General features: G+C 47.3%; 1 protein-coding gene across 3 annotated transcripts in view; it reads right to left on the bottom strand.

Annotated features, from left to right (window-relative positions):
• LOC135898548 (zinc finger protein rotund-like) overlaps window positions 1–27,514 on the bottom strand; it is a 145,887-nt gene that overhangs the window by 105,470 nt on the left and 12,903 nt on the right. For 2 of the 3 annotated variants that reach the window (XM_070534598.1, XM_070534597.1), the window contains exons 4-6: window positions 26,051–26,158; window positions 8,453–8,501; window positions 6,420–6,584 (exon numbers count right to left, since the gene is read on the bottom strand). In XM_070534598.1, coding sequence (XP_070390699.1) covers window positions 6,420–6,584; window positions 8,453–8,501; window positions 26,051–26,158 — 322 coding nt within the window. The remainder of the gene's footprint in view (window positions 1–6,419; window positions 6,585–8,452; window positions 8,502–26,050; window positions 26,159–27,514) is intronic. The other variant, XM_065427560.1, reaches the window with a different exon arrangement.

Below are 27,514 nucleotides of genomic sequence, written 5' to 3'. Positions count from 1 at the left end.
GCCTACGACAATGTAACGCATGAAGCCATCCTTGATGCCCTGGAAAATAATGGAATTGGTGGACGCATGTTTCGGTGGATTCGGAGCTATCTATTCAAAAGATCCTTCTTTGTGCACAGTGCAGATGGCCGAACTACTGACCATTACACTTATCGTGGCGTCCCTCAGGGTGGGGTTCTTAGCCCCACTTTGTTCAACCTTGCAATCCTTGGCCTTGCCGACGTTCTACCGCATACAGTGAACCTCTCAATATATGCTGACGACGTATGCATATGGGCCTCGGCAGTTACACGTCTCCAGGTGCGTGCACGGCTCCAAAAAGCAGTGACTCTAACATCATCGTACCTGCGTGCGCAAGGCCTAAGCATTTCGACCGAGAAGTGCGCCTTAGTCGCATTTACCCACAAGCCCATGACCTGGTACCCCATTTCTATTGACCACCAACCAATTTCGTGCGCAAAAACTCACCGATTCCTAGGCGTTATTATAGACAGAGACCTTTCATGGAGCCCCCACATCTCATACTTGAAGAAGAGGCTTACTTCTATCTCCCATATACTAAGGTTTCTTGCCGGTAAAACGTGGGGCACATCCGTGGCATCTATGCTTCAACTATACAGGACGCTCTTCCTAGGATACTTGCGATACAGCACACCAGTGCTGTCCAATGCTAACAAAACTAGCATCCATGTCCTACAGAGCATTCAAGGCCAAGCCCTTCGAACATGTCTGGGGCTACCTCGAAATGCTTCAACCGTGGCAACAATTGCCCTCGCGAGAGACAACCTAATAAGGACCTATATAGATATCGACACACTCCGGGCGCATGTTCGCCATGTATCAAGAGTCCCTGACCACCATCTCGCTCACTTGCCTGAGAAAAGACCCAAGGCAGCGTTCTCCAGATCGATTGCGGCTAACCGGCACTCTTTGTCTTTGAAGCACTCACCCGCAACAACAACGCCATCCCCTATGTGGTGCTTGAAGAAGCCTCCTGTGTACCTTACTGTTCCAGGAATAGTGAAGAAAGCTAGCCTGCCCACCGCGGCTCTCAAGCAGACCACATTGGAACTTCTACATTTTTCATATGCTAACCGAATTCATGTTTACACGGATGGTTCCGTGTCCGAAAATTCTACGGGTGCCGTTGTTCTACCATCTCAATCGGTCGTCATCAAGTTCAAAACTTCTCACGTAACGACATCTACCGGTTCTGAACTGGCCGCTCTTCGCGCTGCTGTCGAATACATTGAAAAAGAACCGCCCAACAAATGGGCAATATTTTGTGACTCGAAAGCAGCCCTCCAGAGCTTGCGAAGCTTACGACGTGACAATTATGAACAGCTGGTGTCACAAATCAACGAAACCTGCCATTGCGCATCTGAACGAGGACATGACATCATATTTCAGTGGCTGCCGGGACACTGTGGCATCGTTGGTAATCACCTCGCCGATGACGCTGCCCGACGTGCCCAGGCTGGCTCACCGACAGTCCTTATACCTTTATCCAGAGTCGACGCTGCAAGAGAGCTTCGCAGTCTTGCTCGTGCAATCACGTTAGGTTGCTGGCATACACCACAGAACTCTAAGTGTCGTTTACACAGTCTCGACCCATCACTAAAACTTACATTACCAGCGAACCTTCCACGACGTGACGCAACACTGCTGTGTCGGCTGTGGGTAGGAGTAGCATTCACCAACTCCTACAGCTACCGCATTGGAATGGCGGATTCACCAATGTGCGCTAAGTGCAAGTGTGAAGAGACCATTAGTCACCTTCTGTGCCACTGTTCTCGCTTCGATAATCAACGTGAGACTCTCCAGTGTGCATTAAATAGACTGGATGACAGGCCATTCACGGAAGCGAAGATCTTGGGAGCCTGGCCTCACAGCTCATTGGCCCAAAAAGCAGTTAGAGCGCTTCTTCGCTACCTGAAGGCAACGGACTTGAGTGCCCGCCTATAGACAACCTACACTTAAGTTCTCTCTCTTTCTCTTTCACTCCCCATTCCCCTCCCCACGCGTAGGGTAGCAAACTGGACTCAGTCTAGTTAACCTCCCTGCCTTTCCGTCTTCCCTTCTCTCTCTCTCTCTCTCTCTCTCTCTTGTGTATCCATGTTGAAGGTGATTTTGGTGCAGTGTGTTTAAGAGAGAAGAGTTAGCTCAAGGAGCCCTCTCTGGGCGCCGTGACGCGAGGTTTGTCTTTTTTTGGAGCGGTCGAGATATTCGCGCCTCTCTTTCGGCTCCAAGGGCGCCGTGTGAATGAGTGTTGTGTTCGTCACCTCTTTCGAGGCGCTCGACACCCGCTCTTTCGAGCGATTTGTTTGGCTAGAAGGCCTCGCCTCGGAACGCGAGCCGCTGGAAGCCACCAATCAGGAAGTCGATGGCCCATTCTTCTGGGACGGCAGAGCAGCGCTAGTTGCAGCCGCCAAGGGGGCGGATGGCGTCACCGCCGGCTCACTGTGTGCAGACAGGACAGCCGCCTGAGGCTGTTGTGGCGCTGCCCCCTGACGCGCCACTTCGGCAAAACTGACTTTAGGTAGGTAGGACAACCGCCTGCGTGCTTCCTTGAATGGGATATTTTCTTCTACCTTGATTGTCACAGTTTCCTTTTTCTTTTTTCCATGATGGGCACGACTGCGAGTACACGGCGTGCTCCCCATCACAGTTCACACAGTGAAGAAAGTTTTCACACGATTCAGAGGAATGCTCATGAGCACTGCATGAGCAGATAGCCCATCTTAATTTTAAAAGTTCGTTTCCCTGAATAATCTGTCTCTAAATAGGAGCGCTTGCGACGCATTTGATCTCTTCACCCTTCTGTGAAGGTTTGACTGTTCCTTCGAGGGCAATCTAGTAATAACATACCCCCTACCTCCCCCCTACCACCTCAGGCGCTTTTATTTTTTCTTGCGCGAGCCAGATTTCTTTCTTGTTCTGCCTTTCTTTTCATTTTTTTGTAGTCTTGTCTTTGCTTTTCTATCGCCTGAGCAAACACTCTGAACAGAGTGGCATATAAGCAGCGGTGTGCGCGCAGAACAGGAAATGAGAAGCGGGGGGGGGGGGGGGGAAGACACAGAAAGAAAAGAAAAAAGAAAGAAATGCCGATATCGACTCAGAAAGTTTCGTCATGCTCTGCTATATTCCTGATTCTATTGTCTTCCTGCTGCCTGGACAACTCTTTCCATCGACCAATTCGCTGTCATCTACGTTCCCGGACCCCCTTCTCTCAAAGTGCCATTGAAACGGCATACTGTACTTCTTTTTATTGTGCGCAATGTGTCGTTTCTTTTTTTCCTTGCCAGAATCTTTCTAGCAGAGTCCGGTTGAGAAACGCAGCCTCAAACGATTAATTTCAGTAGAAAACGTACTATAAGAAGGCGAAGAGTGTAACCGAGTCTAGAAAGGGTCTATTCGGAGTTCCTTTATCCTTTCCAGCAACAGCAGGAAGGAGCACGGCATGTACCGATGGTGACAATATATTTCTTTCCCCTTCGTGCGGCCAAGTCGTCGTGCATCGACGCTAGCTCTTTAGACGGGCGCTGGCCATCAGCTTAATTGGCAGCAGCGACCAGCTCCCCGCTTCCACCCCTGAGGCGCCAATCAGCAGGATGAGCCCTTTGATGAATAATAGCCGAAGCGGAACGGACCGCATCGGCTCACCGTGTGCTTGGCCATGGGCGAGAGCGGTTGACCGCTGCGGTTCTTACTGACGGCTCCGACTGCATTCGAACGTCAGGGACATGTACGTACTAACACAAAAGAAGGTTCGTAGCTCTAGCGAGTACGTGGAACTTCGAGATAAGTGTTCCTTCACTTCCCGTAGCGGAATGGATGTTTGGATCAGAAAAGCTCAGTGGCCCAGGCGAAATGCAACAACGCTCACGTACTTAGAATCAGGTGTACGTTAAAGAACTCCGTGTGGCCAAACTTAATCCGGAGTCCCCAACTACGGCATCTCTCATAGCCTCAGTGTTTCTTTTGGGACATTAAACCTCGTGAATTATTCCTTACGCTCTTGAAAGATGCTTGGCTCAAAGTTGATGCCCTTATACGTATAAAGATGTGTTTAAATTCTTGCAAAGCATGTTTCTTGGCCATTTTTTTATTTTTCCGAACTAAAAAGCGCAATTTACACGCAGGAATTCTGATTAACTTTTTTGTTCTCCTCTATGGGGTCAGAAGTTAACACCATGACGTGCAGTTGAACGGTGTAGTTGTTTGAAATTTCGTACAGCACTAGTCCAGGCGCTTCACTAAATCATTCTGCACGCATTATCGACTAGCCGATTGCTGTTGAACCGCTAGGCAATATGTTCTGACCAAAGACACCGGCTGTTTCGAGGTTCGTTTGTTTCTGACCACTTTGCTCGCTGTAAAGATCTCTCCCCTGGCGAACCATCGTTTGAAACAGCCAAAGAACATTGACTTAGAGAATGAATGCGCCACATTTAGAGTGAAGCTTGCATTGCGGATCTCGTGAAGCTCTAATCCGCAGCCAAAGCTTGTGTTCGTATCACGCACACTTATCCCTAGCTGACCACCATCCCGTTCGTCGATAAAGCATTATTATCCCCACAAGTCCCGGTGGTAGTGGCAAGGTTGGCGTCATGCCTCTTATAAGGAGTTAGGAGTTAGCCTACACCTTGTATCAAGATTAAGACAAAGAAAACGGGCACTGATCAGGACACCACGCACGCAAGACGGCGATATCTGTGTGACAGACACTTCTCCATGTTGACATCTAAAACAGGGCGTAGAATAGCATCTACCATGCCGACTCATAAGAGCGGATGCCTTAGCAAAGCCTTTCCTGTAGTCAGTTTGGGGCTTGCATTCAGTAAAAGAGAAGCCAATTGCCCATAAGGCTATCACCAGAGTTTTGCTCTATAACTTGCCCAACGTACAAAACTAAAGCGGTAGAAGAACACGTTTTGGCCTTCGTGAAAGAACATTACGCAAAATTTCTACAGAGGGTGCCCAGCTGCACTATTTGTTCCGCCGCAATGTAGCTGTAGAAACCGCTTAGGTGGTGCCTATGGGGCAGCTTAGTTAATTTGCGATAAATCCTCGTGACGACTGAGATGGAGCTGCTGCAAATAAACGCAGACATCGGTAAATCATCTAGGTGAGACTACAGCTTTAAGGTACGAATGCCTGCTTGCCATACGAGCTTGTTTATCGAATCGTTCATACCTAAGACAAGCGTCGACTGCAACCATCTTCCTGCTTGTAGCGCTCTCATCCCAGATGTTAACAGTTTCAAATCTGCTATTTATAATAATTTCTCGTTAAATTGAATGCACCTGTATTTATTTTAACCAATTCGCTCTATAACACCTTCGAACCTTGAGATTATATGAAATAAATAAATAAACAAATAAATAGCAATGACTTTACAGAAATCACAATTAATGTTCTGCTGCCAGATGTAACACTAATAATAGCTATATTACATCAAAATGTGTTCTTAGACAGCCCAAGAAAGCTTTAAATGTCCACGCAGTACCCTCTTGTTCTAGTGCATCAAAGTAAACAATTTCAAACCCTCGTAAAAAAGTTCAAATATAGGACCAAGTACTTTCGGCAAGAGTAACTCGTTAAAAAAGACGGGGCTGAAAGAAACAAGTGAAGGAAAAGTGTGCATGAATTCCTGAAATAATTAACCAATAACTAGCGTCGAAGTAGTGTTACCAAAGTTCCAAATTAATTATAATGCGACAATGATATCTAGATTGAGCTGTTACGTGGTATAAATATTTCCAACAATTCTTCGACATACTACAGTCGAACCCAGTTATAACGAACAGGCTTATGAGCTGAAAACAGTTCGATATACCAAGTAATTCCCTGAACCAAAACTCGCCTATAGCAAACTATTGTAGTGCGTTCGTTATATATGCATTCATTACAACATGTGAAGCAAAGAAGCAGAGACGGAACCAGTTTATTTAAAGTAAAACTACGCATGCTCGGCAGTAATTTTTGCTTGTGCCATGAACTGTGTCTCCGCGTCGCTAAGAACGGCGTTCTCGATGCGTGAGATTGTGCAGACCTTCGAGCCCACTCAAAAAAGAAAGTATGACAGAAAAAGAAACTATACATGTAAAAAAACGCCCCTGATTGGCATGCAAGTGGCTTTATGGCGCTGGCAGCTGGCGTTCCGAGTTCAGTATAACGACCAGTTCGTTATGACCGCGCTGTTTTACATTACTATCGGTCAATAAGATCCGAATTTTCGAAATAAAGCATAATTCGCTTTATCCGAGTTCACTCCATTCGTGGTTGGCTATATTATTGTCACGGTTTATCCACAAGCTGCGCCACTTACCACTCCTTCCTACAATGTCCCGCTAGGATCGGAGGGAGACATTGCCATCGTCTTGGCATCGTGTTAGCCGGGGCGAAGTGCAACTCACCTGAAGCGTTCCACCGCTGGAATCCGTGCGGCTGCTCAGCCGGGCTGCCAGGTTTGGCCGCCAGCAGGCTTCGAGGATAGAGCGGCGTCGGCGGTTCTGCGGACGTAGCGCACAGCGATGAGGCCCCGGTCGCGTCACACAGTTGGGCCTCGCGCTGAGGAAACGCTCCAAAACAGATTGCAAATTCCACGAAGGTCACGCGGATGGTTGGAACAGACACGACAAACTTAGGCAATCGAGAAAGGAAAATTCGCTTACTTTAGCTTTTTCAGCAGAGCTTGCTTATATCTCTCAAGCATGCTATAAGCAACGTCCGATAATGTAGTGCATTTCTCTGTACATTTCACTATCCCAGACATCACAGCAATGTTCACTGCAATACGTAAATTGAGTAACCCTTGCACTACACTGCAAAAAAAAAAAAAAGCATTGCGAGGCCAGTGTGTACAAGGGATTAGCCACGTGTTAGTCCCATCGCCTGACGTCACAAGTGCGCGAAGCTAAAACAGCAGTCATTCGCAAAAAGCCATAACCTTAATTCGCATAACAAGGCACTATTGCCACGCGGAGAGGAGCGAAGTAGCAATTGAACAACTAGACCCCCCCGCCATGAACAGGTACGACAGCCGTTGCTTAAGCTACTCGTGTTTTTTTTACGGTCCTTCGTCGCCAACGCTATCTTATCGGAGACAGTTTCAGAAGGTGGACCAACTGTTCCCTATCTCGCGCCTGTAAAGGGTGCCGCAATAAGTACCAAAATGCATAGAGGCAAAGCATCCTAAAGGCCTATTTTGCGTTATTCGTGTTTAGAGGTCAGAACAAGAAATCAATACCAGTCTACTTTATGAAAGTACGTTTTTTATGTGCATAGACATACGGTAAGCAGCTTAATGATACTCGCGGCCACGTACACTTCTCGCCGAAAGTCCCGCGGACAGGGCGCGTAGGGTAAGAGGTGAATCCGGACCGTGCGCCGAGTTGTACTGCATTTCCAGCATTCTGATTCACAGGAAGTAATAAGTGCTGTAATTTTCATACTCTTCAACCCTTAAACGTAAATAACGCAGCAGCAGCTCCGCTTAACTGCACGGAGCCATCTGCGGTCACTGGCACAGTGGCCTGTGAGCTAATAGAAATGATCGCATACTTTGACGTAACGTACAGGTGAGTTTTCTTTTACTCTCTCTCTCTTCTTTTTTTTTTCTTAGGGTTTACAAAGAACGTTTGCAACGAAAATTGACCGAGTGTTACTGTTGATTGTACCATGCGGCGCTCAGAATGGTAAATCTCTCCTTCGTAATCGGCGGTAACTCATCTTCACTCTCGTATAGCAGAAGATGCGTCGGAAAACTCACGGCTTCAGCTGGTTGGTCCATGAAATTTCAGCAACGAACAAGTTAGACCCGAAGGAGTGAAAAAGGAGCATACAAAAAGGAAAGGTGCAACTGGGTGGCGAAGGAGGGAGAGGGGGCAGGCACAGGTTGCAAAGGAATAGCAATCGGGTAATATAGCAGTCTGCCAAAAAATGAGATGAAATTGTGGCGCTGGGAATCGCGCAGGTGGCTTCGCTTCCACTCAGTCGTAACCACCAATAAAGAAACAATAATAGTAATTTGGCTGCGTGGTTGAGCTTAACTTTGCGTTGCCACTACGTGATTCTTTTTGTTTTTTTATTCTTCTCGCGGTCTTACTATCCTACTCATTTTTTCCCTAAGACTTTATCTGGTTTCCCGCATCTTCCAAAGCAAAACTGTAAGCATGAAAACGGCGGATGTTATGATGTTGTTAACATAAGGTGTTGGTGCTGGAGTGAGTCACTGGCTCGTGAGCTGACAGAGCTAAGTGGAAGCAAAGTCCAGAAAAACGGGATCAAGAAATATACGAAAATGTTAAGAGAGTATGTGATTAAAAAAAGAAGAAGATCCAGGCAAGTGAGACTTGGAGAGAAAAAGAAATTCGATGTTACTGAAAACAGAGAAGACTGGGACCTGGAGTTCCACAGTTAAGTTGGAAAAGATATATAAAAAGCTTACCTTTTTGCAATGGTGGACTTCCATGGTGCTCAGAGCCATTGACTTTGGTCTGTAAAGAAAATAAAATTGTAGTAATTAAAGCATTCGCCAAGAACAGCGAGAAAAAATCTTTGGAAGAAAATGATTCTGTATCCGCTTTCTCGAGTGCCGCTTCCGAGTCGCTGCACAATCTCTCCCTCACGTTCATATCTGGCCTGTCGGTAAAATTGTGCGTCCATAGGAATTTCGCATATAGCTCAGCGCGTATTTTGCTCGTAGCTGCGCTTGTCTGTGAATAAAGAAGTTTGTTTTCGTGGTATTGGGATAGAACGCTGAGCCATGCGTCGTTACCGCTGGTAAAAGAAGTGTGGCGCATTTAACTGAGGGCTTTAGCCACGTCTTACTATACCGCACAAGAAAGCACGTTTCTGTTTGGCAAAACGAAGCAGCTACGAGGCGAAGGACTACCGAGTCACCGTCTCTTAAGGAAAGGCTGCTTGTCCATGTAAGTCTCTAACCTGGTCACCCATTCAGCTGAAGATCTGGATAGTCGGAAGCTTACTTCATTCACCTTGTCATTTGCAATGTTCCTACAAACTTCACATTTTGTTGTTAATCACTCGTGGCTCACCGTAAGCGCCAGGTTTATTGATACCCACAAGTTGTCCATAGTCAATTTAAGTGATGTTTTCTGTGTGAAGCTACGCACTATCTCGTGTGCGGTAAGTTAACTTACAAACACGAAGGGAATTACACGACATACGCGTTGTTGGAGCGTACCTATTGGTCGACCTTCGCTTTCTGACAACGTTCTGAACTGAACGTTGCTGCGATTTTATGCTCACAAACAACGCCATTGGTCCCGAGGAATACGTAAGTACAGCACTCTCCAGGCTCAGTTCCAGCGCATGCCGCAATATTCCGACCAGGCACCCTTTCTAGAGATGTTGAAAATCGAAGGAAAGCTGAAAAGAAAGCCTTTGCTGGGATCAGTGCTAAAACTCAAGGCGTCGACGAGGAAAAAAAAAAATAAAAGACTTCTGCAAACAGAGAGAGTGGGCTTGCATGGATAAGGACTTTTGCACGCAATTTCGTATTATAGTTTGCTTGCATAAGGCATTAGATCTAGGTGCATTGGCGGGCCAAATTTCTTTGGCTAGCTTTCGCAGCGATACGCCATTTTTCAAGCGGTAAGAGAACAGAGCTTACAGCTTTGTGCATTCATCAACAGAGAAACCGTAACAGCATAACGCCACAGAGACTTCAGCAAGCGCTATCAGTTGCTGTATGAAGGAACAGTCGTCAGTCTCAGTACGGTGCCAGGTATAGGACGTCGCAAGGTGCAACGCACGACTACTCAGCCCACGCTTTCCTCCTCGCATTCAGTGGGGATGACAGCAGAGCGAACAAATACACAGATCTTAACAGCAATCGGCCATGATGTAAAGAACAACTGACGTGCCCGAGAGGGCAGATACCGACCCAAAGAAACAAGTCGCAAAAGCATTCAAAGTGCGCAGTTAAACTGAGCTTCTCGCCATTCCACCACCGCAACAAAGCAGAAAACTCCATTACTCGTTTGTCCGTTAATCTGCCGCGCATTTTGCTCCTGTTTTTTCGCCGTCCATTTCTTTCGATGCCCCCGAACACCCTCGCCGACAGATCTTGGGGCTGTATTGTTGTAGCGCTCCTTGCTCCCTGGCCAGGGGGTGCAGGGGCGGGGGTGGCGAGTGTAAATGAAATGCGCGGTAAAACAAGCGGGCGCTGAGTCAGCGATGCACCCCGGGAGTGCGGAAGACGAAGAAGCGCTGCAAGAAAAACGAAAGCCAGGAGGGTGCACGCACTCCCTCCTTTCCCCAAAACAGCGCAGGGCGGCGTTAAAAAATCCGGCCCGTCCCCAGCGTGGCCTCCCCGTCCAGCATGCGGTGTTAATCTCTTTCTCCCCTTTAATTAAACCCTCCTCTAATGAGCCGCGAGAGGAGGAGAAAGGGGAGAATTAGACTCGCGATGCGCAGGACCCGCAAACAAGCAAGAACGCAGAGCGCGCCTGCGGGGCCCCACGTCAAGACACGTGCTGAGGGTTAAAAGAAAAAAAAACGAACACCCCGGTAAAAAAAAAGGAATAAAAAAATAAAGCAGTATACTGAACACTCTGAAAAGAAAGAAGGAGAGAAACGTTGGGTAGTACGCTTCAGGATGCAAACGCGAACTGTCGGAAGAGACGAAGCCTGTTAGCGTACTCGCACGACCTGGCCCATGCGCAGGCGCTGCGAGTGGTTTCGAAGGGAGCGAGGCAACGATACAGGAGTAAGGAGGAAGGGGACCTAAGGGGTATCGCAGATGTTTCCTGCCGCTGGCCCTTTCACTCGCAGAAGTTCGCGATGGTGCGTTTCTCTCGCTCGAGAAGGTATGCCAAGGGCTCTCGGGGAGCCGATGCTATCGCGAGCTGCTGTTCGCAGCCCGGCGAACATTGTGGGCGCCCTGACAAAATTGGTCAGACGTGTAGGCGGATACTGCGCCGTTGTATCGGGCAAATACTGGGTGCGCTATGCCCACGAATAAAAATACAAGAAATATGACAGCTAGTACCAAGTCGTTCCTTAGTTTGGTAGTTTCAGACGCAAGAAATCCCGGCCATTATTATGCAACAAAGCTTTCTTATATATAAACATTGTAACTAACATAAGCTTCGTAACGAACAGTACTGTACAGGATTTTTCGTAATGCCTCCATTAGATCGTGCTGTTCGATTGTCTTGAAACAAAATTCTAAGAAGAATCAAGCCGCAGGTTGAATACGTTCATCAGATCGTTCATCAGAGCAGGCCACTCGGGCGTTTATCTTCAGAAGAGTTCTTTATTTTGGTACGATAAGCGTGTTGTAATTTACAGCCCATATTAACTGACAAGAATCCAGGTTGTTTAGCGAAGACGACCTCACATTTCTATTTCCCCTTCTATTCATAAAAATGCGTGTTCATACTAATCTGAACAAGAAACATTTTAGAAACTTTGCCATATTCTTCTAGTAAAAGAAGGATTCAGTTCAGGTACAGCGAGGTACACAAAAATGCATCGAGCACTATCTATGAGTTGCTGTCTCTGTTTCAGATAGTCACTTTTTTTTTCTTGCGTGTTTTTTAGCTTCAGAAAAGCCGCTAAGCCGTCAAGTTGGCGCTCGGTGGTCGAAGTAAGTTCAATACCTCCCCCCCCCCCTTTCCTGAACAAAGGTCACCCGTAATATTTTCTCGTTGTTTGCTGCACACAGCAGGGTAATATATTCGTCTAGAAGGAACTCAGATTAACGAAGAAAAGAAACGCCGCAAGAGGAACCATTTAAATCGCTGTATAACCGTACATATATCTTTATTTTTCGACTCTGGCTTCCGTTCATTATTGACGCCGTCTATATTCTAAAGACAAAACTACCAAGTGTTCAAACCTGGCGCTCCATGGCTTTCTCCTTCTTGCGATTCCGACCTGTGAATCTAGCAGTGCTCCAAAGAGGGAGCCACAGACTCGACTGCACGCCCAAACCGCGGCCTGCAAAGCGCAGCTTTGTTTGCGAGGCGATGTGAGAGCGCGAAAAAAGAAAAATCACGGAGATTTTCGAGAACCTCCTTTTTTGCTGTCCCCAGTGTCAATGGTTGGGATATTATCATTTTTTTGGAGGAGGGAGCGAAACACTCAATTTCGACTTTTAATCCACTATCGTATGGAACAGAAGCACCGATTCTACGTGGCCGTCTGCTGCGCTCGTTACGTTTCTAGGTAAATTGATAGTTTCGGTTGAGCGTGCATACCAAGGTCTAACGAGTAGTTATGAAACTAAATGCTCTATAAGCGTACAACAGGAGAATAAAAAGAAATCTACGTAGTACAACCAATGCAATTCGCTGCTGCCTGAAAGCGTGCTTCGCCCAAACTTGGACTGTACTGCAGTGAAAATCACATCCGACATATGAAAGACTTGTCGTAACTAAAAGTCGACAATGTCGCGGCAGAGACAACTACCAAAAAACTACAATGTATAAAAGATGACCCGAATAACAGACTGTTTTTTTGGGGGGGTTTTCTGTTACTTGAGAGACGAACGAGCTGATCTCATCAGGTTTACCATGAAAGACTAAGCAGCAAGCAAAATAGCCCGCACGAGACTGTGAGGAAGGCCTTTTGGACACTAAACACGGAAAACATGCACGGTGGTAACACCATTGCAGATAGATTCGCAAACAAAAAATTATTAAGTATCAAGCTTACCAACAGTATTTGTCCAAGAAACTGGTACTTGATAATGGCTTTTGGAACAGAAGCTCGTGAAAGTAGTCCAAACGAACAGGGCACGTTTTAAGTTACATCAAGAGCCCTGTTTCATTTCTGTTCTCGCATTCATCGTTTGCTAGAGAGCTACACAATAATGCAGCAAGGAGATATGTCCGCTTATTCTTGTGATAAATATTACATCCATAGCACTGCCAATCGATCGGGCAGCAAGTGTTCGTTTTTTTTTTTTACATTCGTGCAATACTACAGACCTCGAAGGCTGAGACTTCTTGTTCTGTCATCAAATATCATGGGGAATGTGTAGAAAAGACGATAAACCTGTCTTCCGCCAGTCATTCTTTAGATCAATTAATTATACCTCTCCTAAATGAGAGCAGCATTCGCAATGACGTGCGGCACAGTACAGATTGGGATCATTGGCATTCCAAGAACAACTGCGTTGTTGTTCTTGGACAGTGTACCACTTACCACTACAAGTTACCACTTGTGTCAAACTGCGAGGAGTGTTACCTTTTATAGAGTATATTTCGTATATTTACCGCCATGACAGCGCCATGGCACGCCATAGGTATACGTTCATATTAGAGCGACCACGTCGCAAGTTTCTGGTGTACCACTAGCGCGCTCCTGAAATATTGTTCTTTTCCGAAGGTGAAGAGGAAAGAAACGTCGCTAGGCTTAATTGCAAACGGCCCAGAACGTAAACTTGCGCCGCCCCAATGGCTCATATGTTCTCCTCGCTTACCGCTTTCCAAAGGGTCGGCCGCCAAAAACGTTCGTATTGTTCGCACACAAGAATTGTTCGTACACCCGTTGTCATTGATAAAATTCCCACGGAATGTGCTTTAGACGTCGTTCCTCAAGTCAGATAAGCGTGAGCCTTATTAAACAATTCACAAAATGCACAGTGCGACCCTTTAGTCGCCTCCGCTTAGCAACGACGCGCTGGCAAGCAGGCTAGCAGGCGCCCGTGCTTGTAGTTTCTCTTTTCTCGTCTATATACGTCTTTTTCGCGCACTTTTTCGTTAAGACGGAACCACACCAACTCGCCCCGCTCTCAGTTTTGAGCAACAAAGAAACAGCACGACGTCTTAGTGGGAAAAATTTCACCCGAGAAACTACGAAACAAGTCGGCCACGATGTTGGGGGACGAGCGCCGCAGCCGAGCACAGCCGAACTGCCGTTCACGCGCTCGCTGATAAGCTAGCCGTGAAGTTGAGCAGCGCGTAGTTGTGTAGTTAAATATTTTTCAAAAATAAAAGAAGGAAAATTGACTCCGCTTTATTGGCACAATTGTCGAACCAAAGTCGTGCGACTTCACTTTCTTTTGTATTTGGAAAGAAAGAATATGTTCAATCTTCAAGATTGAACATATTTACGACCCATCTACGAAAGTATAGCTCACGCAACATCATAGTTGCGGTCCCTAAAGGTTTAGAGTGTGCATAGCAGTATGCAGTTAGTATAGAGCATGAATCTTGCGCATATATATATATATATATATATATATATATATATATATATATATATATATATATATATATATATATATATATATATATGTTGTTGCCGATGTTGTTTTATTTTCGTGTCAGATAATCTCCTTGTTTTGAGCGTCCAATACGTGGAACGTACCTTTGCGACGCGTACTTTAACCTCGCCTTTCGTGGCGTCTCTTTCACGCCGCACAACGCGCACGCTGCAACGAAGCACGAATTGGGATTCTACGAGGTCGTCACGCAAAGCGATACAGCCACGTGGCACTCGTTTAAGATGTCATTACGTACGGTGAAAGTTGAATGCCAGGTTGAGTTAAAGGCAACCTGCACGCACGCGTCATGCGGATGTTGTAGGTCCGGCTCCCGCTGACGAGAAGTTGTGTTTTCTTGCACTTCAACCTTTTCTTCGTAATTAAATTGTGGAATTTCAATTAAAATACATAGTTGTTTCCCGTTGTTTTCATTTGATTCATTATCTGCTCGCTTTCATGTGGTTGTTACCAACTTGTACATGTGACAGAAAAAAAGGAAATCTTACAATACAATAATTTCATTTTAAAATATGATTGACTGCAGTTGCTCAATGGTGCACCGTGAAAGTAATCGAGGAATTACTCGTAAGTAATCTATAACTTCTAGGTTACTTTTCCTCAAGTTGTTATTAACATTGCACATGTACATACATAGAACGAGCTGCATGGCCTGGCACTTTCAGTGCGTCCTCTGATTGCCGTTGACAGTTGGTTTATCATCAGTGACAACTATTTTTCAGAAATATCGTCCGGCATTTTCCCTTGTTCTCTCGTGGCAGGCAGTGACACTGAAATCTCACTGCATGTGTGCGCTAGAGGGAATTGGACAGCCTTATAACGTACGAACACCATGCGCCCGAGATTAGGGTCACTCAATGCCGTGATGCTCGCGTTTCCGAGTCCGCTATGAAGCGCAGCGCTTCGTTGTTTCTGGGGCTCAGAGAAGGCGCTCCCGGAAGGACCAGTGAAAAGCCGGAAAGTTGCCCGTACATGATTACCGAGCATTTACGGCCGCGGTGGCCGTCACTATCCAGACGCACTGCAGCACCAGTTTAATTCGTCGGCCAGCATTTGGAGCAGCCTTATAAGATAATGAGGTAAGTACTGAGTCCTCAGGTTCGCTTATCTAAGCATGCGCATAAAAGAAGATGCTGCGTGACACGACCCCGGCCTTTACTTAAGTCCCCGCCAAGTTCACGCTCTCAAAGCTTCGTCACCTGTTACAGCGCCTTGTCGATATAGCAACTGGATACATGTAATCGGTTACTGAAAAAAAGTAATGGAATTACAGTGAGCGTTACCGAGCAAGAAAAACAATCGATAAATTACAAAAGTACCAAAATATGTGATTGATTACAAGTAAATAACCACATGTAGTCTGTTACGTACAAGTCAGGTTGTTACTAACAAACAATTCGAGATTTCCGATTCCTCTGACTCTTCTCGGAAACTCAATATACGCAACACACACGTTCTGCGTAAGTGCTTCCACGCAGCACGCGATGTTACCGTTCTGCTCGCCGGTCGCGTTACAAAGGCGCCTTTCTGCCACCCCTGGTTTCCTAACTGCACCCTCAGCCATTGGCGCCAGTCAAGAACGCTTTGACGCAGAAAGCGAGAAGTGCACGGAAGGGAGCCCTCCGCGCGGCCAGCGTCCTGCCTTCGCATAGCTCACCGCGAGTCCGCTCTGCCCGGCCAGGGTTGAGGACAGCTGAGACAAAGGCGCGCGCAAGTTTTTAACGACTTCTAATGAGATGTGCCACCCGCGGGGGAGCGCGTTTGCGCCCACCACGCCGAACACGTACGCGCACGCGCCGCGAGCCCCCCATTTTTTTGTGCGCGCTCCCGCGTCTCTCGCGTGTTTGCTTGACCTTTTTTATTTTCTCTCTCTGCGCGCCTCGCATGCTCAGTCGTCCGCTCGACGGTGCTCCCCCCCCGGGTTCTTCTTGCTTCTCTTTCGAATCGGGCTCCCCGTACGAGTGTTGGTTCTTTTCCTTTTGGGCGGCGGCTTGAGCGCGCGCTCTGATCTGCTGTTGCCGCTTGGCTTAATGATATCTTGCGCGCGTTTTCTTGTTCCTTTGACAGCGACCGGAGTTGTGTTCTTCGGACTTTGCTGCGCACGCTCTGGCAGAACCGTTTGCCTGTCGTCATTCTCGGTTCGCCCTCTCTCTCTGTCTGAGTTCCTTATTTTTTTGCCGCCTATCGTCTGCGTGCCAGGGAAGCGCGCGTCAGACGCGCACGTGCACGCGTGTGCGTGCGCAGATTTCTCGACTCGCTCGCGGCTCCCTTCAGGCCCCCAGGAGCCCTTCAATACCTCGGGCCATAAGCCGAGGGGTCCAGTTCTGCGGTCGATGGCGGCGGCACATTTGTCAGCCGAGCCCGCGTCGCTGCAAAGCGCGGTTGCGCAGCGCGCGCCCGTCCGCGACACGCTCTCGCTTCGCCACCAATGGCGCATGGCCTGTGGGCTTCGGTCAGTGCGCTTTGCGCTCGCAGTGCCGTCTTGCTATTCTGGGGCCGAATTTTTAAAGATTGCGAGGGAAGGTACACGTACAAACTTCTTTACTCGAGGAAGGGAGGCCACGAAAAGTTACCTCTGAGCAGGTTGCATTTAGGTGAGTGTGTGGGGCTGGTGTGCTGGGAACTTTTCGCACGTGACACGAGCGCGTTCTTCATTCCTGCTTTGATTTATTTTCAATTTACCGACCCGTGGGCGTTGCGTAAGACGGGGCGGCATAAGTAAACATTGGTACGCCGTTAACAACATAATACAAAGCGTGGCAGATAAAAACGCTAGTTCTGGAACAATATTAAAACGAGACAAATATAAGTGTTTCAAGGCTGATAAACCTCTTACAGAACCTGGCAACAAGTTGATATTACAAGATTAGTAAGTACGATATATAAAGGGAAAATTAGACATCCGATACCCGTTCGTACCAATTGCTACACAGGAAACCGTATGGGTTTCCCGTGTAGCAATTTGTACGAACGGGTATCGGATGTCTGATTTTCTCTTTATTAATTACCTCTCTCCACCTTGCGGGTTTCCGCAGAACTATTACCCCTAAGCATAATTTACATTACATGACCGGGGTTGTTGGAGAAATATGGGAGAGGCCTTTGCCCTGCAGTGGGCGTAACCAGGCTGATGATGATGATGATGATGATGATGATGATAATTTACATAATTTCGAAAGAGACAGATGATGAAAGAAGCCTGTATAAGCCGTTACGACGATGCAAGGTCTTACCTTACTTTCTTTTTCTTTATACCCCCCCCCCCCCCTGACTAAGGTACACCCGTGAGCAAAAGTATACGGACCAGGGTTCGCGCGATGAAGCTGACTTTCTCCTCTGCCTGTGAATATAACTTAACATTAAAGAATGTAGTTCAAACTTGGCATTTGCGAAATTTCCAGTACCCTCGTCAATCGCAGTTTAAGCATGTTACTAACGAAGAAATTCAGTTCTGTCGGTGACCATGTGGTCCATGTACTTTTGCTCACGGGTATACGTTATTGTAGAGAGAATACCGCGAGGGCTATCGCATGAGCGAAGAAGGAGCTGATCGTTGCCGACATCCTTTTATGTCTTGTAAGGCACGTCTCTGATAATCACATTACTAAGGGCAGGCTGACGAGAACGTGTCTCTCTTATACAGCATAATAGGACGAGCGAACACCGCAAATAGCGCTGCGAAATTAAAGTGATGAAAGGAAAGAGGCTGCCGTAGAGCTGCAGCGTGCGTCAGGGATACCGTGAATGCATAAGTATAGCAACGTTTATCTCTATCTTTTCTAAACGGTGTCCCAGCTAACGTTAGCCAAGCTGTGCAACGAAAAAAAAAAACAACATCATGGTGCAAGGTACAACTTTAAAACCTATGGTGTTCGACATTTCAGAACTCTGGCGACCGAACACCATGTCTTGTAATTGTGTCTTTCATCGTCTTCTTCAAATCTTTTTTTTTTTTTTCGTTGAACAGATTGGCCAACGTTAGCTGAAACACACGGTAGATCTACAGCGAGGTATATGCTCCCTCAGCATGACAAATACATTATGCTAATTCTGCCGCTTGTGCTAACTGGACAAAACAATGCCTATGGTGCTACAGCTTCGCGCCTGGAGTGAAATGCGGTCGGTGCACTGCATGCAGCATTATTTACGGCGACACGCACACACGCTATAAGTCAAACACGCTATAGAGAATCGGCACTGCATTGTGGATCGCCATCTCGGGGTTGAAGCTATAGTGTAGGTAGGTCAGCCAGTCGTGGCATTATTTGCCTTGTTCCTCTCATGTTCTTAGATTTAGGCGCACATGAAAGAACCCCGGCTGCTGAAAGTTGATCCGAACTCCTACATCGTATACAGCGTCCCTCATAATACGCTCTGAAGTTCTGGTACTTGAAATCCTGAATTTAATTTGTCTTATTCCTATACTTCACGAAATATGACATAGAAGGATGTCGCGACATGCCGAAAACATTACATTATAGGACATTGTGAGATGGCTGAAACGTGACAGGACGTGTTGGCAAAGTGATGCACAGCAACATAGAACGCCAGTTAGTAATGGTCGTATTCTGTTGCTATCAGTGTAGAGGCTCGCTATATTGTTATTTAGAAAGTTAGCAAGGATTATTGAGGCGAAATCATTAGATCTATATGTTTAAAGGTCGCGTTGTGAAGTGAAGAAAGTATCCCCTGACTTAAAAAAGGCCAGAAGCGAACCAAAGCATGCCCAGCCGTACATAAGAGATGACTAATGATTAGCAAAGTTGATTAAGGATTTATTAGTGATTGAATTAAGGTGTATTAGTTTGGAGTAAGGTGGACTAAGGTTGAAGGTGGATGAAGGAGGATTAGGGGATTAAGGTAGATTAAGGTGAATTAGGTAGGGCTTTGCAAGGCTTTCACCTTCGCGTCTTTTAGGCTAAGGACACCTGCGAATTTTTTCTTGCCTGAAGTAAGATCCATGTAGAAACTGAACAAAGGAAGGTCACCGTGATACAAAGGGAAGGAAATATCCGCATATAGGTGCATGGCACATCGCGCTGGCGTCGGCAAATATAGTACATAGACTGCAATGAGGCGCTATACTTAAAAACACAAGCGAACGACGCTACCTGGCTAGTATTTACATCAAGCAGAACATTGCGAAAGGACCACTAAAGTCGGGTTTGAGATCAGTTAGAAATCGGTTTGATCAGGTCGAGATTCGGTTTGAAAGTCAGTTTTCGACTTCTCAACCCCACAGATAAGGTATATACTTCCAGCAAACGCGACATGAGGTACTACAATAATGTTTAACACTTCTTCTACTCGATGCATTCTATTTTATGCTTTCTTTTTATCGTGACAACAGGGGCTAAATATGTTCTTTTCCAGTCCATGTTGCCTGACTTGCATGTTTGATTCCGTAAATTGTCCTTTGCTCCAACCGGAACACCTCTTCCCTGCCCAAGATGCGCAACATGGAATCGGTGTGGAAAACGGTACGAGGAATCTCCCTGAAGCTCGAAAGGATTCTTATTTTTTTCGGTAACCAAAGCCCACGTCGGAGCAATAACGTCGTGTTTCCCTAACCTAACGGCTCGCCTTGTTGGGGTCCAAAGCTGCAGGTCGTCTTTTGATCAAACGAAGCCCACACCGGCCTACCAGTTGTGTGTAGCGAGCAATCAGCATGAAAAACGAAGCAGAAATATCTCTCTAGCGGGAAAGCCGTTGGCCGCGGGGCACACCTGCTGCCAGCACGGCGCGGCTGAGACGTCATTTGAAAGCGGAACCGCCGTCCTCGCGCTTTCAGGGAAGCGTCCTAATCTCGGTCGCTTCAAAAGCCGGGGGACGAAAACGGCGCGAGCGCCCTCCTCTTTCGAAGCGAGTCAACGGGCGCGAAGATAGCGGCAGGAAGAAGCCGGGAATAAGCGGCGTCCCGGACTCAAAACCGATGCGCAAGGAACTGCGGCGAGAACTGCTCGGACAGGCCGTTTCCGCTGGTTGGCCGAGGGTTTTAGAGAAGTGCCGCGCCACGACGAAGACCCTGACGCCGCTGGGTAACCACCGGTCGACCTCCTTTCATTGGGGTGCTGCGTTGTTTGATAAGGCGCCCTGCTTGGGAACCACGGCTGTTCCAGTGGCCTCGCGCTAGAGGAAGAGAACCACTTCTGAAACTGAACGATTGCAGAAACTCTCGTTTTACAAGGAATGATAGTAACGCTGAAGGAGAGAGAGATAGAGAATAGGAGAGGGGTGCAAAAGAAATAGAAGTGATCGAGGGGCTCTACTCTTTCTCGGCATCGGTTTTGCCGAAATAACAAAGATAACGAGTCTCAGAGATTCAAGCAGTGTAGGACGAAATTAATTTTTTTTCATTATTCCTCATTCGTACATGCCACAGCAACTCACCAGCGAGCTCTAAGGCTTCATTAGGATGGCGTGTTTAGCTTCGCTGTATGGCTGCGCAGTAAATTTACGAATCGAAATAATACGAGTTGGCAAAGCTTTACCGTCATCCTCAAAACGTCATCACATTTCTTTTTTCACTTGCTTCGTTCTTAGTAAAACTTCATTTGGGCCTAGTTGGTACATAATTCTGAACTTAACGTTACAGCGCAAACACCTAAGACGAACCACAAAAGGACGTGTGTGTCGTGTTTTTCTTTTGTGGTTCGTCTTAGGTGTTTGCGCTGTAACGTTAAGTTCATAATTCGTTCTTAGATATTGTCAATGCACGTGTAGCATGCAGCTTCTCCATCGAAGCCCACATATAGGCTTCGTCGGAGCTGCGCAGAGTAAGGACTACTTCCGTTACTTAAATACCACGCTTTGACCTATCTAGCACCTACTTCATGGTCGCCCACGAAATTGGCTGCTGTGCTACGAAAAATCCGCGAGAAAGGCGCTTCGTGGTGTAAGAAAACTGCTAGTTTTCAGTGTTCAGCGTGTAAGCAGAAACTATCAGCGGCAATATAATATTTCGGCTCTCATGTGTCAAGTCAAGGAAAAGTAAAAAAAAAATGCCGGTGTATTCATTTTTCGGGTATGACTGGCGACGTTAATGCGATTAGCAATGTTTGTTATGATGAGTGTGTAACTGTTGACGGGGCACATGTTTCGTAACTTATGGTGATTATTGTGCCCTTTTTTTGTTCGTTTAGGAGGCGCGGTTTTGGCGGTTGGGTAGCCATCTCGTTGCAATGGTCACGAAGCGACCGCTCATGGGGCGCTATGCCTTTAATATATTTAACGCCTTACTGTCACCTTGGCATTTCTATTCTGGAGTACTGGCCAAGGATGGACACACACCGATATTACATAAATACGTATACTGCCGAAACTGTCTGTTCGGGCACGTAACCGGTGGCCCAAGTTGTCTACTATCGGCTAGATAGCCGCCAGTCGAAAGTTGTCAATTCGAGAACATAACTGGCCCGCGTTGTCTGCTCGGCAAGACAGCGGAAAGCACATACCTGTGGCCCAAAGCTAGCAGACAAAATGAGCGCATATTTCTATTCGCGTTTACTTTCTCGACAGATACCTGTTTCAATGGTCTCTTACCGGTGCAAGCATAGGCTTACTGAAATGCGCTTCATGTTATGTGCCTGTACTCATTATGCTTCCAATTCTCTTCCTATAAATGGAACGCGTGACAGAAGCTGGTTAACAAGATGTCAGCTGTCGGGGTGGCAACAGAAGGGACGGCGTAAGTAAGAGACATATCAAAGGGCACCTTCCATTCATCATATAGGTTTCAAAACACCTTCACCACGCCATGACTAGTTTCTTAACGGTAACGAACAGAAAGGTAAGCTAGAGCAAGTGGGAGCCAAACCGAAATAAAAGAGCCGAAGGTATAAATGTTGGCCTCGTTTTAACGGCAAATCGCAACTTAAGTTCTGTATACGTTTGCGGCTGAAGCGTGCGCCGGCAGAGCGGCTGCAGTGAGCTCGAAGTTCTCCGTTTTCGAGCACCTCGGAACAAACAGGGAAAAACCGCGTCTCGGCGTACAGGGAGAAAACGGCGCTTGCCGAGAACGCCGATGTCCTCGCAAGGCACGCCAGGCTCGGTGCCCGTGAAAGGGTAAGCGCGCGTTTAATCAGCGCGCCCGGCTCGCGTTGTGCAAGCGCGTTTACACGGCGGTGACGCGGCCACAATGCGCGACCATTTTTCAGAGCGGTGCCCCCGCTGCGCGATGGATGGGCGCCGCGGGAGAGCGCGACGCCGGCGCGTGTCCGGACCACGCTTCGCCGCGGCTTCCTTCGGTGTCGCCGCCGTCTCGTGCCGGCGTAACCTACCGACCGGCATTCACACTTCGCCGCCACGCTTCGGAATGCGCTGCAGAAGAATCGCTGTGAGCGGGAAAGTTTCTGCTGAATACGCGCCTCAATTAAATCATGAAAACGGCCCGTTGCCCAGTTTCTTTTGGTTCGAGTTATCCGTGGGCTGTGCGAAGGACGCGTGCTTCCAGAAGCGCAACGACCATCGAGATTTTTCGTATACGCGGCTCCGGAAATCTCGGTACGTCATAGCCTGTGCAGTTGAGCTCCACTACACGAAATTTGACGGGAACCGCGAATTTGTTCCCCACATTCATAAAGTGACGGCGTTCGACGTCCGAAGCTATACACGCGGTTTACGAAGAGGCGACGCAGTGGGAAGGCTACGCGCGCAGCGGTCCCGGTTACGCGAGGCGGCTCCATCATGAAGCGCACATGCAACGGTCACTTTATGCAGGGGCGACTAACGGCGCTTTGTGCAAGATGTGGAATGTGTCAGCTTACGGAGATCGCTCAATACTCCTATAGTGTTACATGAGACATTGATGGGCATATTTTATTATTTTCAATGTAGATAATAGTCTCAAATACACGGTCTCGGTATAACCGGCCTAATAGTGTTTCTGTATATGGGATCACTAGATTTACTGGGTGCACGAAGTTTATCGAATAAAGTCGATTATCGTTTCGTTCGTCGCTGTTTGTTATTGTCTTCGTCAAAAGTTACCTCATCATATAAAGCCTCGTTTTCCGAGTGGGGCCTACCCTACTATAGGCCTCAGTACGACTGAAACAGTTTTATGGTTGTATGCTCTTTACCTTTAAGCGAGGTATTTTTCCTCAGACGAGTCCCTAACTGAACACGGCGGACCCATAGCAGTCGACTCGTACAACATCCACAGCAGTATCAACAGTATACCTTCTCTGCCTATAATCTCTGTGCGGCAGTTTCATAGCGGTGGCAAAGAATACCGCTCGTGGTCATACAAGACCGACGTCTCCGTGGAGGCAGATCATACGATACGCATATCATAGCCCTGGCGTGCTATACTCTAGCGACAGTCGCAAAGAGGTATGTTCTGCCCTGTCGTATCATTCTTCGAAATTAAACCGTTACAACACTGACAATGGGCAGACTCCTAAAGTGCAGTTTTCGTCAAAGGTATGCAGGCCACTTCTAGCGTGCCGTACCAGTATTCGGGCACAGCAAAGGGACAACTGAGACACCGTAGGTGTTTTCCCGCTCTGTAAAATGCTGTCTGCAACACCGTATCCGGCCAGATGGTGCCGTTTTGCCGCGGCTTGTCTACATTCGCACGTACACCGGCGCGCGTGAAGCGCGCGCAAGGAGTTAACTACAGGCCTGCGAACATGCCGTAGGTAGTCACGTAAGGCAAGTGAGAACAAGAAAATTAAATAAGTACATCCAGGAGCGAAGACGGGCGCAAGCGCTCACTCCGTTCTTTGCCTGATGCGGAAGACATCGAAGATCAGGTAGATCAACTTGAGGTTTCAGTTGCCTAGACTCTGGAACAGATTTTCGGGCATTCCCCTATCAGATGACTAAGATGACTAAAGTGCCCGGAGCAGGACGAATTTTTCTTCAACTCTGAGGCTTTTCTTTCGTGGAACCCGCATGGATTTCCTATATATCAATTGCTACGAACGGGTAGATGTTTGATTTTCCCTTTATTAAAGGGACACTAAAGCGAAACAATAAATCAGTTTAGACTAATGAAGCATTATTTGAGAACCCTGCAGGCAGTCATTTAAAAAAAATACTTTGATTATTTGATGAGAAAATGAAGGTCCAAGTATCAGTGTTTGAATTTCACGCCGAAACCCAAATGCCAGTACGGGAGCGTGACGTCAGGGATTCCAAAGTATGTTTTCGCATTTGGGCCGCGTTGGCTGAATAAAGGTTCCCAAAACTTGCCATGTTTAATATTTAGTTCCTTTAGAACACAATGTAGTCAATCTGTACCGCTACATATAATTAGTAGGCCCTAGAATATGCCATCAGAATTCAAGACGTCACAGCCCCCAGGTGCTGGAACTTAAGTAGGCGTCGCCATCCGTATTTCGTTCTTGCGCTTTTTCTGGCTTACCAAACGTCTTATCGTTGTAAGAGTGGTGTTTTTGGGGTTGTAGAACGGTAATTTACTGATGCAGAAGAAATCATTTTTCCATTTAGTGTCCCTTTAAATAAACACAGGGAAACAGAGATACAAACACGGGGGTGCTGATGGCAACAAATGCGCTCCATTGTGTTTGCCATCTATATGTCTTGCACTAGGTTTCCAGAGTTATCATGCATGCATGCCCAATAGCTAGTTTTTTCCACTCGACATGGTCCAAAGTGAATCCGGCACTGGATGCGAGCTGGATAAGTAAGTCTGGATGCGACCGGTTGTTGATTAGAACAACTAAATCGCTGCGTACAAAAAAAAAAAAAACGTGCGTAGAATCTTCTCTGGAAGTTATCTGAATGATGCGTAAGCACTTCGTAGTAACGACGTCATGTTGATTGGTCGTGCGCTGGTGTGTTTGGTATAATTGCGATAACGACCGTGAAATAACCGTGAAACGGAGAAGCGCGGTTTCACCACCGGACTGTTAAGTGGGACCTTCACGAGACGACGTAGAAGAGGTGAGTAGAAGTAATGTTAACCGGTGTTATAGAGAGTCCGCAGCGGATGTCGACGTGGGATGAAATGGCGAGGGAGATGTAGGAAATGGAGGAAATGTATGCAGCTTTCCCTGGAACGTCCGTATCGGGCAGCGTCCCCACGGCGTGTTGCTTGTTGGGTTCGGCAGCGTACTGCTGTAGTTCCCCGCTCTGCGCAGCGTCGTTCATTTGTTTCTGGCGTAATCTGTATTCACGCTGAAACTCTTCATTCCTACGTTTCCGTTCTTCTTCACTAAGCGGCTGCGGTCGTCTTGGCGCCATTACGGTAAATGCGACAGCGCTGCGGCGACACGAAGTGCTGCGGGAGGCGACGCAACGTGAACTGATGCGGCAAGCAAACTACTGCAGGCGGCGACGCCAGGTGCGCTGATTACGTTCCGATCCGGAGCAACGTGACGTATACAATCAGGCACGAGCCAGAACTGCTCCACAGTTCTGGCTCGTGCCTGATTGTATACGCCACGTGGTCGCAGAGACGCGCTCGTGCCAGTGCTCGCGCGATCGTTGTCGTCTTCTTCCCCAGCTGGCTGGCTCTATCTTGAAAGCGATGGTCTTACGCGAAGGGGGGACGGATAACCACAGAAATGCTTACACATTAAAAAAAGGAACAGTTTGCAAAGAGGCTTTAGTTCTGCACTGACTTCACTGGAGTTGTGACGATGTATCTTACGCCAATTCGCTAGAACTGAAATTTGGGCTAGTTGGTTATTCATGGTCATCAAATAACAGCGCGTATACAGTATGTCTGTTCTACTTTCGCCCCTTCTTTTCTGACGACCGATTTCCTGCTTCCTGTAACACGTGCAACAAGCGTGAGATTCGAGAAACAAGCCTCACCTGCAGTGGGAGACTCCAGGCGGCCGCTGGAGAAGGCTGCAGCTGCTCGTGGTCCCACAGCGGTGCAGGGGGGCTCGAGGCGGCCCAGCTCACCGGCGGACCACTCTTCTGCAAGTCGAGCACCACTCTTATCAGCTCGTCTTAAATCAATTGATCAAATCAATCAACCTCCCTTTCTGCTGCGATGTCTGCTTTGAACTACGCGTCTACCTCGGCAGGAATTGCCCCTTCCTTTCCTCCACTCAGCAAACATCTCACCCTCCCCCATTCATTTTTTCGAAGGATAGCAAATGACTACGATATCAATGAATCGATCGAGTGCAGGAAATTAGCGCTGTTCTTTTATACACGATGGTCATTCCACGGATCACCAAGTACGTTTTCAAAGATGAAGATGCGATCAACGACTAAAAAAAGGTTGTTCTTAAGAAAAACAAAACTACCGGATAACCTACCGAGGTGATCCCATATTTTCGGTGACGAACGCCGGAACGTGAAGGGAACATTGCAAAAAAGACGAGCCGAAGTCGAGAGTAGACAAGCAAAGTGTTCTCGACAGTTTCGAATTCGTTCTCTTATTCTGCGCTGTGTGCTTCACGTTCCAGAAGGATTTATTAGCCTAGTTCAGCCAGCTCTGACAAATAAATTTACACAGGCACTTCACAACGCGCTTCATATCACCTACTGTGTGTTGACTCCACATTACGACTGCTTATTTACTGACGTTCAGTCCGACAAATGTTTCTGAGCAACCCTGGTGAGCACACAAATAAATTATCAAGCGTTTTCATGTCGCGCATAGCGTTGCAGCACTTGCAAAGTGAGGCTGCTGCCGCGCCACAGCCATGATTCATCTTCTTCACTCGGAAACGCGTTTCGCTGTAGCCATGTTGTCTTATTGACGCATTAGCATGACGAGTCTGCGAGTCTATTGCGTATTTTTCTTTGTGAAAAATCATGTCATTTACATTACGTGCCCTAAATTTCACCTTAGGAACGTTGACTCCCTGCCCAGTATCCCGATGCAGAAATACACCGCGAGAGCACTAGTGTACGGAACAATCGGGTTACTTTGATTGGTCCGGGGGGCACCTGCTGGCATTCCTTTTGCAGTGATCGGTCGTGTAGCGGCGCGGCTATTTACACGTGATATGAATGTTATAGGGTGGTTGAAGTGGCGAGTTAATAAGGATTGTACAGGAGATAATTCGCCTTCCTTATCCGATTGGGCAAGTTGAGCTTTACAGTTTAATGAGAAACGCGACCCTCCTTTCGTTGTGTTTTGCAGTAGTAAAGTTACTGGGATATGTTGAAGCACGAGCATCCACTGTTTCTGTGATTGTGCCCTCGGAGTGCGTTTTCGGCGCTGCAGGGAGGAGACTGAACGAGAACATCAGTTCTCCCCCTCCTCGGCTGTTCCTTGCAGCACATAGAATTACATACGAAAATTACTAGGGGGAATTC

This window comes from Dermacentor albipictus, chromosome 2, assembly GCF_038994185.2.
Source record: "Dermacentor albipictus isolate Rhodes 1998 colony chromosome 2, USDA_Dalb.pri_finalv2, whole genome shotgun sequence".
NCBI lineage: Eukaryota > Metazoa > Arthropoda > Arachnida > Ixodida > Ixodidae > Dermacentor > Dermacentor albipictus.
The sequence above is the reverse complement of the archived record's forward strand: the minus strand, read 5'-3'. Positions and strand labels throughout refer to the sequence as shown.